The sequence below is a fragment of the Microtus oregoni genome, unplaced genomic scaffold (assembly GCF_018167655.1).
Source record: "Microtus oregoni isolate MIOR12 unplaced genomic scaffold, Mior012 000031F_ref0000149, whole genome shotgun sequence".
NCBI lineage: Eukaryota > Metazoa > Chordata > Mammalia > Rodentia > Cricetidae > Microtus > Microtus oregoni.
In genome coordinates this window covers 3723890-3737883 of record NW_024543090.1, presented here as the reverse complement: position 1 = coordinate 3737883, position 13994 = coordinate 3723890, and the positions used below count along the sequence as shown (strand labels likewise).

Here is a 13994-nt window from a genome sequence, read left to right as displayed (position 1 = left end):
GCTCTGACAGACGACTGAGGCAGGGAGGCTTTGGAGGTGTGGTGGCCATCTTTGACCTTCCACGAATTGTTTGGTCGTACCGTTCTTGCCTCTAAGTGCCAAAAGGTAGGCGTTTCACTCTGGCCTTGTTTCCGTTTCCACACAGAGTCCACTAGTTTGCATTTATTGCGCCTTTATTTGTACTGTGAATTGATTCATCAAATGTCCCTTATGGCAAAATATTGTACCCATTTTGAAGATGGGAAAACTAAAGGTCAGAAGTATGAACTACTGGTATCATAGGAGGTTATATGGCAAGCACTGCATGTGTGAGGGCTGAAGGCATAGGCAAAGGAAAGAAAACTCCTGGTATTTTATGCAGATGTGACTCATAAACGAATCTAATAAAGGTGGGGTTGATTGAGTTTAAGATCAAAGTCTTGAGTGCTGGTGAAGGTAAAATGCCTTTCTGTGTGTTTTTACTTTCATTTCATGTGATATCTGAGTGTGAGCATCTCAGAGGTCACGTAAGTAACTCTATCCAGTTTAATCCCCTGACTTTACCGAGGAGGAGACAGACTAGAATAGCAAAGTCTTGCCGCTTCTAGTATTGGAGAAGATGACATTCTTGTTTATGCCATTCTTTACTTCTAGCACCAATTAATCCCACTCATACAGGTGCCTAGGACTAGGAGTTCTCTGGGGACAGAGACGGTCCCAGACTCAGGCGTGCTGAGGCTGGCAGGGAGACTCCCACTGACAAACCAGGAAAGGCAGCAAGATGGCAGACACTCTTCAAAGAAGCCTTATGTTCTTATTAACTTGTCAAGTTTTGACTCTGTCTGGGCTTTTTGACTTTTCCATCTGTCCTTCACAGGCCAGTGCAGCAGTGACCTTTTCCAGTCCACACACAATGTCATTGTCAAGACTGAACAACCAGGTGAGTGCGGAGGGGTGGAGGGAGCCAACTTGACCAGGCAAAGCCCTGGGGAGAAAAAGAGGAGGGAGAAGAGGGGAGCATGGGCGAAGAGGTGGCAGGGAATCCGCGGAGGTGACTCCCCTGCCTCCAAGGGGCCTCTTCCTTGCCCTTGGGACCAATGACCACCAATTATGTCTAATGTATGGATGGGTGCTGAGGCATCCTTCCCCTGGTCACAGTACCATCCAGATCCAAGGCCAGTCACTGCATAAATACAGACGTTAAGGTGGGCTTTCTTCTCAGCAAAAGTGAGATTGCGTTCAGAAAAGCAAGGGAACAAAGAAGTCTTTGTTACGTGTCTCTCCATGGGAGTGAGCTTCATAAGGAGGGAGATGCTGTCTTGATATTGTAGCTAGCATAGTCTCTGGGACCTAGTGAGCTTCCCTGGGGACGTTGAAGGTGACTGTAGAGCCCAGTCCTCGCGAGGATATTTCTACTTGAAAGATCTTATCCTGAGCGCTGAGCAAAGTCTACACTATCATAATGTCTGCATTCATTTTTTGTGCTCTTTCCTCTGTCCCCTAAACTTCACGGGCACAAAAAAAATTACGCAGGTGGCACTGCTCCTGAGTCACTCCCTGTGTCCACATCAGGTAGATTATAGGCCACGTGGGCTGGCAAAGCTTGCCTCAGGTCTCCCCGAGGGTTGTGCGATAGTCACCAAGGACACGATTTGACCTGGGGTGGTTTGAATCACTTGGCACCAAAATTAGCTCGTGTAGTTATTTAATCTTTTATAAGGGCCCTGGTCTACCATTATTAAAGAAAAAAATAGCTGCCAAGCATATTAACTCGGCCTCCCTAGGCCTGTCCTTTAACTCGGATGGTCTGTGTTTTGTAGGTCTGCCCAAGCTCTGGAGACAAATCAGGTTTTAGCTTAGAGAATGGCCTTGGCCTTACATATAACCCTGCTGCAGGGGCCAGGGTGATATTGGAGAGGCCCCACAGAAGATGATAATCCTTCTTGACCATCCGGACATTCTTGTGTTGCTGGTTCAGAAAAGTTGAGCTTAAGGGTGGAGAAGGTCCACCCTGGGAAGAGGGGGAGAGGAGGCTCACAGAGGGGCCAACGCCCCCAAGTCTCTTTGGAAGTTGTTTTTAGAGACAACAACAGATGTACAAGGTGACCCAACAAGGACAGAGGGTGTAACCCCAAGAGATTGGGCTTAGGATGCCCAAACACGTAGCTGTGAGTTCAAATACCAGCTAAATCCCCATGTCGTAAACAGGAGGGCTTAGCCAGTGAGTCAGGATTGATACCATTTATGCTATAAAAACAAAACACAGCTCCGCCAGTGGCTTGCCATCCTGGTCCTTACATGTGGAACTTGGGTATTAGGGAAGTCAAAGCAGCCCAGATTGGGGGCTAAGAGTTTGATGCCAGGGACAAGTTAAGAGTGTCAAGCTCTTAGCCAGCCGGCAGAGCAATTGCTTATGTTGGAGACTGGCCTGGATCTGTCATTGTGTGGGAGTTGGGCTTACTTGGGGCAGGTGGAAGGGAGTTCCCTTCTAATCCGCAATCTGAAGAGTGTGTCTCACTCCAACTAACTCTTGAGACATAGCATACAGGAGAAGAAACTGGGAGTGAGGGGGCCATTTTCTGCTTCTCCTAGAGATACAAAAACCCACCCATAAAAAAACCCCCTGTGATTTGGTAACATTTTCCACCTTCTCCGGAGTTTTGAGAATTTATATTACCCCTTACCTTGCTTGGAGAAAACCCAGGCAGCAGCGGCTATCACTCATCTTAAGAGTAGCTAGTCTCTGAAATTCAGTAGTGAAGGAATTGTAAGAAAACTGGCCTGGTTTTTCTCTGAAAGAAACGCCACCAGTTCCCTATGACCCCCAGAAAGAAGAATGCTCATTAATCCCTTATTATACTTGCCTTTATCTCTTGCAAAGCCTTCCCTCCACTCCAAAGTAAAATTATTCTGGTGATTATGTGGTAGGAGTGAGGTCAAGTGAGGTCAAGCAAGGTTGGAGCAATTCTAGATGAAAGGACCTGGGAAGAAAATGCGTGTGTATCACAAGGTTAGACCCATAACAAAGCTAGCCTCATGGAGCTGGGAGAAAAATGGGCTGGCGCTGTTATAAAGACACACATAGCTGGAGTAGACTCTTACTCCTCTGCCTCTTGAATGAGCAGACACTGAGAATGGGAATTCTTCGACCAAGAGATAACAATTGCTGACCTTCCCCATTCTCTATTCCTCGCAGATCCTTCCCTTATGAACACGTGGAAAGAAGAGAGCTATCTCTACGAGCCCAGCTATGGTAGCACAGTAGGTAACTAACTCTCGGACTCGGAAGGCCCTTCTGCTTCGGTATTGTGTCATCAGGAGGGTCTCTCAATGTCCTTTCCCTTTCCTCCTTTTTTGTTTCCTGCAGATCTGTTGGACAGTAAAACTTTCTGCAGGGCCCAGATCTCCATGACAACCTCCAGTCACCTTCCAGTTGGTAAGTTGTCCAGACACAGACTGGCTTTGCCTCCTGCCTACGCTTAGTAATTATCAATAAAACTTACTGCTGCCCTACCTTTCTACCTTTCTGGAGTCATTCGCACTGAAAATCTAGGGAGTGAACTGAGTTGTCATCTGAATGAGAAGTTGTGCTTCCCAGCCAGTATGTGCACACCAAAGACCCTCCAGAAGTATTCACCTATGCACTCTGTAACTAGCCACTCCCTCGAGACAACAAAACAATCAAAGTTCCTTGAGTTTTTCTTTCTTTCTTTCCTTTCTTCCTTCCTTCCTTCCTTCCTTTCTCTCTCTCTCTCTCTCTCTCCCTCCCTCTCTCTCTTTCTCTATTTTAACACAAATTTGCTTTGGAGTTAAACCTGGTGAAATTATTTGTATTTACTGGTGAGAAGGCTAGAATTAGTTTTCAATTGCATCCCAAACATACATCCCAGCATCCCCCTCCCCGACCCCAGACTAACCTTGATGGCTCTTCAGTGTTCTGCAGCCAGAGCATCTGCCCTGTGTCAGTTATGTTCTTATCGGGTGTATTGCCTTGATTGGATACTGCTAGGGGCTATCCATGCATGATGCTTTGTCAAAGGTTATAGCCATGATGGCACATTGGGGGTTAGACCTGGGAAGGGGCTTTCAGACATTAGGTACATTTATCTGTGTACTATAAGAATTAGCTAAACAAAAGATTTCATGTCGTTCCTTGACTTGGTTGTTTCTGGACCTCTTTGGGTCTATGAAGGAGAGAGCTGGGAGCTAGTTTAAGCACCTATGGTATTGTAGTTGAGATCTGAAGGCAGCCCCCTCCCCCAAGCCTTTAGTGTGTATCCTTCCAAGGGATTTGTTTAAATCAGGAAGCAAGACCAATGCCAGAAAAGTAGGGTATCTGCCACTATAGAGGAACAGGCCATCTGGGGAATTTTCTGTGGCAACTGTTGCCATCTAGAGAAGACTACCAGCTTCAGGGCTGAAGAAAGCACCCAAGTCACCCATTAATTTCCACTCCAACTTCCTGTGGTGTCACTTCCTGTGGTGTCACCTTCCATTCTTTCCTGTCGGGTCTTTGAGGAGGTGAAAGGTTTCCACTAAGGATAAAGTTGAACCAACTGCTCCCCTCAAACTCCAGGAAGTCACAACCCTATTACCTCACATCCACGTCTGCCTGCGCCTTTCTGAGTCTCACATCTTCTAGAACGCAGAACAGCAGGGGCTCTAGGCAGCCCATACCTGCGCTGTAACACCAGGGAGCTGCTGTCTCCTGCGACCACCAACTGTGCTTTTAGATGGCCCTTAAAATGAGCTTCATGAATCTGTCTGTCTCCCTCACCTCTTCACCCCGATCCCCACACTCCTCTTCTCCATTATCCTCCTGTCGTAGTGACAGGCTTGAAAATGAGATGTATAATCCAAGCTTTCCATCTTAAAACAACAACAACAAAACTCGGTGTCTGCCATTGGTGGATTCTTTGGATTTTAGGTCTGGTAGGGACATTGATTGCAACCATATATGTGTCGATTCCTTCCAGAATAGTTTAGTGTCTAGTGGATGGGGCCAGAATGCCCCCAAAGACCTCTGCCACCTGCCCTAGCCTTGTTATTTCAAGGTCCTATAAAATAGCGAGCAGTTCAACATCTTTCTATGTTTTCATGCAAGTTTCAGCTAAGCTAAGGCGAGGCTCTGTGTCAAATGATGGTCTCCTCGATAGCACAGGCGGGGAAGCCAGCTTTGTTTGGATTTTTTTCCCCCTTCTGCCCATTTCATAAAATGGTTGCCACCAGTATTCTGATCTGCTCGAGAGTGCCAAAACCAGTCATGCCATCCCGGGCTTGATGTGTTTATCTACTGACTTACTGAGCCTCAAGCTAGGGTGGCACAGTCTATTAGAACACTAAAATTTGTATATCCCGTAAAGAAATGGCTCACGGCTGACTCATATGCAAATACGTCTAATCTCTGCCTTCTTGTGAAGCAGCTAGGCTGAAAGCATAGGCTCCCATTTATACTGCGAACTCGGGTCTTGTCGCTGCTTCTGCTGGGACCCCACGGGCACCATGACCCCAAGTGTCTGAGAGAGAAACAAGAGAGACACAGGCTGGACAACCTCTGTAGAGCTAGCCATTCTTTCGTACAAATGAATCACTTGACCACAGGGCTCACTTCAAAGGTCTGGCTTTTGTTTTGTGGCAATGGGGAGTACAAGGGGGCGGGAGGGAGGCAGTTGTATTAAATGAGCTCATAGATCAAAAGGCTTGAGAGCTAAGACTGGTAGGGTTTTTGTGACTTCCTCTGTACACTGGCAGGAGAAGAATGTCTGGAAGAAACATTCATCTTTTTGTCCTGGATTACTTATTCTCCCATGTGAAGTTGGGAACATCTAGACTCTGACTCTCTCTCTCTCTCTCTCTCTCTCTCTCTCTCTCTCTCTCTCTCTCTCTCTCTCTGTGTGTGTGTGTGTGTGTGTGTGTGTGTTCCAGCTTGAGGAAAAGGCTGTCATCTCAAAGAGAATTAATGTAGTCTTTTAATCTAGAGTCCATGAGCTCCCTAAGTGAGCCAGGGATCCCTGAAATGACTGACCAAATTTCATTAGTGTAACACACTTGTATTTTCTGGGGGAGAATATTTAGGCGTTCATCCAATTCCCAAAGATAACATAACCCCAAAGTACTTGATTCTACGTCAGGCTGAAGCCCCCATGAAGAATAAGGCCAGTGTGCCAAGAAGCTCTTGTGTTTTTCTGAAGCTATCCCTGGCTCTGAAATCCTGGCCCTGCTTCCTCCTGGGTCTCATTGGAAAATGAGCTTTGCTTGTGGCCTGCTGGGTAAATGCCATTCTTTGTCTCCAGAACAACGTGGCCCTGTCAGGGTGATGTATCACTGGGAAACCGGGGTGGGTGCCAGACCTGTCTCAATGTCATCATGTCCTGTTGGGGTGTTGCAACCCTGGCCTGTGAAACTGCAGGGGGCCAAGAGAGGTGTCCTTCCCAATTCCTTGTATTGGTCCTTTTGGATTTCAGAGAAAGCCACAGAAGTCCAGGCCCTGCTGGCATCAATGCCAGGAGAGAAATTCTTACTTAGAATGAGGACTTTCTCTTTCATGTAATCCCTCTTCTCATCACACCATGGTTTTTGGAGAAACTGTTGGGAATGTGGATGTGTGAGAAGCTGAGGGATGGATGGATGGATAGATGGATGGATGGGTGGATGGGTGGATGGATAGATAGGTGGATGGACCAACACATTGGGAAGTATAAAAAAGATTTTATTCTTTTGTCTTTGTTTTTGTGGAGATACTGTGGAAGTGGATGGCCTCTTAGAAAGACATCTGAGAAGTGTGTTGTGTGACCAAAGAGCCTCCTTTTAGGAAAGTGTTATGAGCAAAGCTTCTGCGATCCAACTATTGATATTTACAGCCAGGCTCTACTGTCAGGCTGTTTCTCGGATCCTCCATAGACACAAACCCAACCTTATAGGGTTTTAGGGTTTTTGTATGGGTTATATAGTAGTACCTACCTTAAATTATTATTGTCTGAATGACATAAGAGAAGCCAAGGAAAATGCTTAGTATTGTGCCTGGCACATGGCAAGAACTCAATAAACAGTAGTTATTTTTCTTAAGTATTTTATTTTTTCTTATCATTTTACTGTTGGTAGTGCCTTCTTGGTACGAGTGCTCTAACCCTGAGCCATAGCCCCATTTTGCTTAGTCCCTTTAACTTTTGTGGCTCATAAGCTCTTTTGAACAGTTGCCTGCTCTCTGAGATGCGTGCCTGGACCCCTCCCCGAGCACAGTGTTAATGAGTCTAGAATGTTCTCAAAGACCTTACCACGGATCCCTATGTTAGGAAGTTCTGCTATAATGTCACAAGAAGAGACATGTTTTGTTTAATTTATTTTAAGAATTGACCTGTATTTAGAAACATTTTGTATCAGAATTGGCTAGCTATTGATTATTGAGATCATCAATGGTCCGCCCAACACCTGAAGTACCCTTGGACATGTACAAACACAGACACACACAGACAGAGATATGGACAAACACACACACACACACACACACACACACACACACACACACACACACCTGGGGGGCACTAAGTTGTTAGATTTCTTTTTCTTTAACAGTTTTATTTATGCACATGCGGGTTTTGCCTGCACATATGTATGTGTGCCATGGGCGTGCCTGGTGACTGTGGCAATCATAAGAGGGCATCAGATCCCCTAGAACTGGAATTGCAGATAGTTGTGAACCACCATGTAGGTACTGGGAATCAAATTCAAATCCTCTGCAAGCTCAACAAGTACTTTAAACTGCTGAGCCATCTCTCCAGTCCCTTCTTTTTTAAAAAAATTAATCCACAATAACATTATATTCATGAGCCATGCTGTGGCAGTTTGGTAGCTTTCTATAATATGTGATCATCAAATCAGGCTTGATAGCTAACTAGTATTCCCACCTCTTAAATGTTCACCATCTTGGTGCTGGGAGCCTTGGGACTTGTTGGTTCTAGTTCTTTGTCATCTGTGTGATAAACCCCAGGCATTGTATTTCCATCCTACCACCTAGCAGAAAATTGACCTTGTTCCTCCAGGGCAGCTGCTGTCATGGCATGCCATCCAATCCCCTGCTGTTCCTTGTGTCCCCGCTTGATCTCTTGCCTCCATCAGGCACTTTGGCTGGGATTAAGCTCGTCAATCTGTCATAGATACCTGAGAACATCAGTGGTTTAGGTTTTAGGAGAATTTTCACATCATAGATCTGCCTCTGTCTTTTCCTCTCTGGAGACAATGAAAGGGTTACCATAAAGAGTCATTTGTTAAGCTAATCTGTGTTTCCATAGTCCACTGTGGCCCTGTGTGCTGAGTTCAGGACACTCAATGGTCCCTTTGTCAAGGTGATTAAAATGTAACTTTGCATGCCAAAAATGGCACTCCTCTGCCTTAGACGTTGTCCTTCTTTGTTATGAGTGTTTACATTTTTTTATTATGTTATAAAAACATCCTTTGGATGACCTAAATCTTTCCACGGTTTACCTTCTCTCTCAGAATGAAGCAGAACAAAGTCCTTTCAAAAATTTCTGTAAGGCGTTAATGATCAGACCTTCACTTTCCAGCCCTCTGCCCCTTCTTCACATCCGCACTGGCTTCTTTCTGTGCTGTGTAAACATTTCATGCACGGTGACCTGAGGCAGTTTGCACTTACTGTCTTTATATCTGGAAAGTTTGTCCACGGGTAATCTGAGTGGCCACCTCCCCCATATCCCGTGGGTCCCTTTATCACAGAAGTCTTCTGTGTCTCTCTTACATTAAGTTGCAAACAAGTCCCACTTCCCTACCTCGACCCCCCATTTCTACCCTGCAGTATTTTTCCCCACAGTGTATCCATACAGCTGGACAAGGCTGACATGCAGGGGGTAGTCTGTGGATAGTGACCAAGTGTGTCGTGAGAATGATACTTGCCTGAGGTGTGTAAACTGAAGGGCTCTCACTTTTCCCTTAGCAGAGTCACCTGATATGAAAAAGGAACCAGACCACCCCGTAAAGTCCCACACCAAAAAGCACAGTAAGTTGCCTGGCAGTATTGCCTCTGTCTCCACTCCTTTGCCTCTAAAGGGGACTTGTTTTCTATCAAGGTGACTCCCTGTTGACTGTTTCTGAAAGCCGGGCCTCTTGGGGATTTCTCCCTCATCTTAATTTCTCTAGAACTAGGATACTAAGTGGATAAGAACTTGTGGGCATAGGTTATATGTCTAGAGGAAAACAGGATAAGGCAAGGAGGGAGATGGATAGGAGTAGCTGGCACACATCGCTCTTTCTGGGGGGGAGGTCTTGTCCCAAAAAATGACTGTTCTGAAGACTCAACTCTGCTCTCTGGAAGTCAGATTTCCCCAGGGAGAAAACCTTGTGAACTCATATAGACTTTCAGAGACATCGTCTAGAGGGGGCACAGAGAACTGTCAAAACTGTACAACCTAGAAATGACAGAGACTTGGGGTGTCTTTACCATCTGCCCCACCAGCCCATCCCATACAGGTAAATTCATTCAGTCTCTTGAGTTGCAAGGGGAAGGGGCTCTGATGTGCCAACTCCTGGAAGTAAAGTCATATTCAAGAGCTACCTAGCTTTTAAGTTGGTTCCTCCAACCCCTGTTTGCTACCCCCTCCCCTGGCCCAACATGCTTCTGGAGTTAAGACTCCAGTGCTCTACTGATGTCATGGCTGGAGCACAGCTGTAGGGTTGGAGTAACTAAAACAAGTGTCGTATTAGATAAGTGACCAAGGATTGCTGTCTGGAACGAAGCCCAGGCCATTGGTGAACAGTAGAAGGAACTCGGCCTGGATTACATAGTTAACACCACATTCTCTATTCCTGGCTTTGGCAGTCGACAATTGTACCACATTGATTAAACCACTGAAATCCCCCACACCTTGGCTAGATGAGCTGTTCATTCTACAGTGACCATTTGGTGATTCTGTATCTCAAGGAAGAAGCTGTAACTCCTCATTCTCTCTCCCTCCTGTTCTCTGATTCGGGCCATTAGTAAGTCAATGTGTCTTGCTTTTCATCAGACCCAAGAGGGACTCACTTATGGGAGTTCATTCGGGACATTCTGCTGAGCCCAGACAAGAATCCAGGACTGATCAAATGGGAAGACCGTTCCGAAGGCATCTTCAGGTTCCTGAAGTCAGAGGCTGTGGCCCAGCTGTGGGGGAAGAAGAAGAACAACAGCAGCATGACCTACGAGAAGCTCAGCCGGGCCATGAGGTGAGCAACTTCATGTTCATGAAGGGCAAGGCCACAGGAGCAGGCACTCCCTGCCGTGCTCAGGCTGAACGGCCGCCTAACTCATCTCCTTCTTACAGATACTACTACAAGCGAGAGATTCTGGAGCGCGTGGACGGACGACGGCTGGTCTATAAATTCGGGAAGAACGCTCGTGGGTGGAGAGAAAATGAGAACTGAGGCTGCCGACCCTTGGGACACAAACCAAAAACACACAGCAAATGGGTTATGATCGATGAAGAACTGGACGTAAATATTTCAAAAGACTGCTGTTCAGTGATATTTATGTACCATGAAGGGACAAAAAACATCTACTTCTTATGGGAAGAACGAACACTACAGTTGACGAAAGCAATTATTTTGTTACGTTGAAGTATGTCCTATGTGGGGAGCCAATGTACACAGTTTTCTGTGAACTCTGAAACTGTATGTGGTTGTGATTTGCTGTTGTCTCTGTTGTGATGTTCTTTTCTTCCCCCAAGAACAACAGGGCCTGTAGCCTTGTGCTTCTTGCTAAGAGGAAGGGAAAAGAAATACGAGGGCATTAAATATTTGAATTTACAAAATGATTTAGAAGAAAGAAGTTGATGTGTTCTCTACACAGAAGCGTCCACGTGACCTCCTCAAGAGAAATGGGATTCATCAGTAGGACAAAGTTCAGGGTCTCAGATTGATGGGATCAACCCAAAGGATGCTGGGAAATTTAACTTGACTTAGTGAGTAGAGAGGGGGAGCTTCCATAAGCCAGAGTAGCCTGTGATCACTGCATGATTACATGCCCGGGAATGCTGAATGATGGTGCGGGAGGCTTTACTTTCATTCATGGATGATTTTCCTGTATTCCCTTTACCCTTGGATGGTTAAGAAGTCATTGGCCACATGTACTTACCTCTAGCTGTGTAGAATTCAGCCCAACTTACTGAAAAATAATCAAGAAAGGGAGGTGGTGCTATGGGAATGATGGATGAGCATGCTCTTGTTTCTGTAACTTAAGGTTTCTCCCTGGGAACAGTTGACGTTTGGGGCTTGTCCATTCTTTGTGGTGGGGGTTGTACTGTGTGTTGTAAAATGTGTAGCAACATCTATGACCTCCATCGGTATTTCATTCCTGTGACAATCCAAGTATTCCTAGAAATTGTCAAGTGTCTCCAGGAGGATAAAAGTACCCTTGAGTGAGAACACCAAATGAACCAGTCAATATAAAGGTAGTCATTCAGGACAAAGAGATTTATAGAACCTTCCAGTCCCTAGAGTGAAGATGAAGCAAGACCTTGATGTCAATATATTTTTATTTTTTTAAATAATAGGGACAACAGGATGTGAGAGATGGAGGAGATTCTTTTCAGAACACCACATGAGAACCAAAGTCAGATAAATGCAGTGACCTATCAGGAAGTACAAGAGGAAATGTTTGCGCTGGGAATGCAGAGAGAAGCTTATACTGCAGAGGGAAATACTGAGGAAAGATTCTATGGGTGTCTCTCTCTCTCTCAATGTGTGTGTGTGTGTGTACGCACGTATGTGGGTACGCACATGCCTGTGTGCTTATGTGTGTGTGGGCTGTGCGCCTCTGTGTGTGTGTGTGTGCTCAAGTGCCTGTGTGCTTGTGTGAGTGTGTATGTGAGGTGATGGTACTAGCCGCATCTGCCTGTTTTCTCTCTGCTGTTCCTTGCATAGTTTCCTCCTGCTTTGGTCTAGGGTGATGAAGCCATTCTCTGGGTTCACTTTCCACAAGCCTGTGAGTTTCTCGGATTCCTGTAACTGGCTTTGGCTCTTTCTACAGCTTCTTCACCACAGAGCTATCCTTGTCAGGAGAGTCTGGAGAGGACCGGTGGGAACAGTTCTGCAGATAAATAGATTGTGCTGTTTGCCGAGAGTGACGGTTTCTTGGCACCCAGTGCCCACTCAAAAAGGCTGCAGCATTGAGTGCTCTCATATCGACTTTCTTGGCTCTGCTGTGTTTTCTGTGTGCTGTTCACGACTTGGAGAACTCCAGGTAATGAAGCTATGCCAATTTGGGGTGTAGCCGAGTGCTCCCCACCACAGTTAGAAAGAAACAAGAAAGCCCTACAGAGAAGCCCCTCTTTCTTTAAGGAATAGTCACTTAATTGATAAGTTCATCTGTGATTAATTGGCTAAAGGCTTACCTAATAGAGTCTCCATGAATATGCCTAAGTGTCCTATTAGTGGTTTCCATGGGAACCTAAGTCAAGTAATGGAACATTAATACTTCAAATGACTCAGATCATCGGAGGCTCCTATATGATTTAATAAAATTAAGCAAGGCCCTGGACCCCAGCTTCTTCAGCATGCTACCTGAGCAGGACAAACCCACGCCTACGAGATTCACACACAGAGCCTTTCTTCAAGTTCCTGTCGGGCTGGACTGTAAGCCCTCTGAGGGCAGGGACCAAGTCTGACCACTTTTGTTCTCTTCTTACCTGGGATGCCTTACCTGGATAACTATTCACTGAGCGATTGGCAACCACCTTCGGGGAGATTCCTCTGACTGGGCAGGCATCAGTCATGTTCCTAACCGGGATGTGAATCGCTTCCAGACCTCCAAAGACACGTCCTGTGTGGTGACTGGTTTACTGTGACGCTCTCCTCTGCCTCCTGCCTGTGCTGAAAAGACATTCAAACAGGCTGCTTGGTTCCACACACCAGTGTCTGCTGGATGGCAATTCTACTCCTTATCCAGAGCTGTGAGACTTAAGCTGGTTACAAGATGCCAGCAATGAACCCTTGACCTATTTAACCAATGAAGATTATAAATGTGTTTATATGATGTCAGTTGCTATTTAAGCATAAAACCGTTCTCAGTTTTAGTATTTAGGGGTTGGTTTTTATTTTTTTTTCCTTTTCGAAAAACGCTGAGGAATATTTTGATAAGGTTAGCCATGCACATTAGATGTTAGTTTTGCAAGTGTGTCATTTTTTTTAAATGTATAAAATATAAGAAAAGAGAGATTAGTAAGATGGAGGAGAAACTGCATTATTCTTCTGTAGTTTAAACAAAGCACCTGTTCGGTGCCCTGTGTATTGTGGAGCATCCCGTATGTGAGGAGTGCACGTGAGGACGTAGGTGGTGGGAGACTCCTGATCTGGACTGATGGAGGAATACTGTCCATGAGACTGGAGCACCGTCCTGGCAACCTTAGGGTCACAGGTGAATTGTCCTCAGCTGGGAGGCTCAAGATTCACTTCTAGAATAAAGGAGGCCATTAAGAAAGCCAAATTCCTTGGAACTGTGTCTCACAAGCTTTTGAAACATGTAGACTTCAGAGTTTAGTTGAATTGGGGTTAATCATTCTGTAGCTATAAATTTTATTCTTGCCATCTGGCGTCTGGGTTGGTAATTGGTGGGCAACAACCCTACTGCCACTGTTCGGCTTTTTTGTTTTTTGTTTTTTTTAAGCAGAACCTTTCCCCCTTAAACTGTTAAATCCAAGAAATTTCTGTTTAATGAAAGAATTCTATTTTTCAATAATATGTTTTTATTTGTTTGTTTGATGGGTCCCAGAAAACACTAATAAAATCCACAGAGACATGCTGGAGATGTGTTTCCTTCCTTGGGATAAACCATGCTGCAAACTAAATACGGGGACAGAATATGCACAGCTTCAGCTTCTGTTACTAGTCAGTGGTTTTTGTGTGTTTGTTTGTTTAGATTTATTAAATTTGTGCATATGTGTGTGTGTGCCTGTTTGTCTGTACACCATGTGTGTGCAGGTGTCCTTGGGAACCAGAAGATGTTACGTCTCAAGGGACTGTAATTATAGGTG

At 45.4% G+C, this 13994-nt stretch overlaps 1 protein-coding gene across 3 annotated transcripts in view; it reads left to right on the top strand.

The window, feature by feature from the left end:
* The window catches only part of Ehf (ETS homologous factor), a 42091-nt gene extending 28332 nt beyond the window's left edge, over nucleotides 1–13759 (top strand). For 2 of the 3 annotated variants that reach the window (XM_041679053.1, XM_041679054.1), the window contains exons 4-9: nucleotides 857–919; nucleotides 3176–3244; nucleotides 3347–3415; nucleotides 8927–8989; nucleotides 9996–10191; nucleotides 10290–13759. In XM_041679053.1, coding sequence (XP_041534987.1) covers nucleotides 857–919; nucleotides 3176–3244; nucleotides 3347–3415; nucleotides 8927–8989; nucleotides 9996–10191; nucleotides 10290–10389 — 560 coding nt within the window. In that variant the 3' untranslated portion in view covers nucleotides 10390–13759. The remainder of the gene's footprint in view (nucleotides 1–856; nucleotides 920–3175; nucleotides 3245–3346; nucleotides 3416–8926; nucleotides 8990–9995; nucleotides 10192–10289) is intronic. The other variant, XM_041679055.1, reaches the window with a different exon arrangement.
* The last annotated feature ends 235 nt before the right edge of the window (nucleotides 13760–13994 follow it).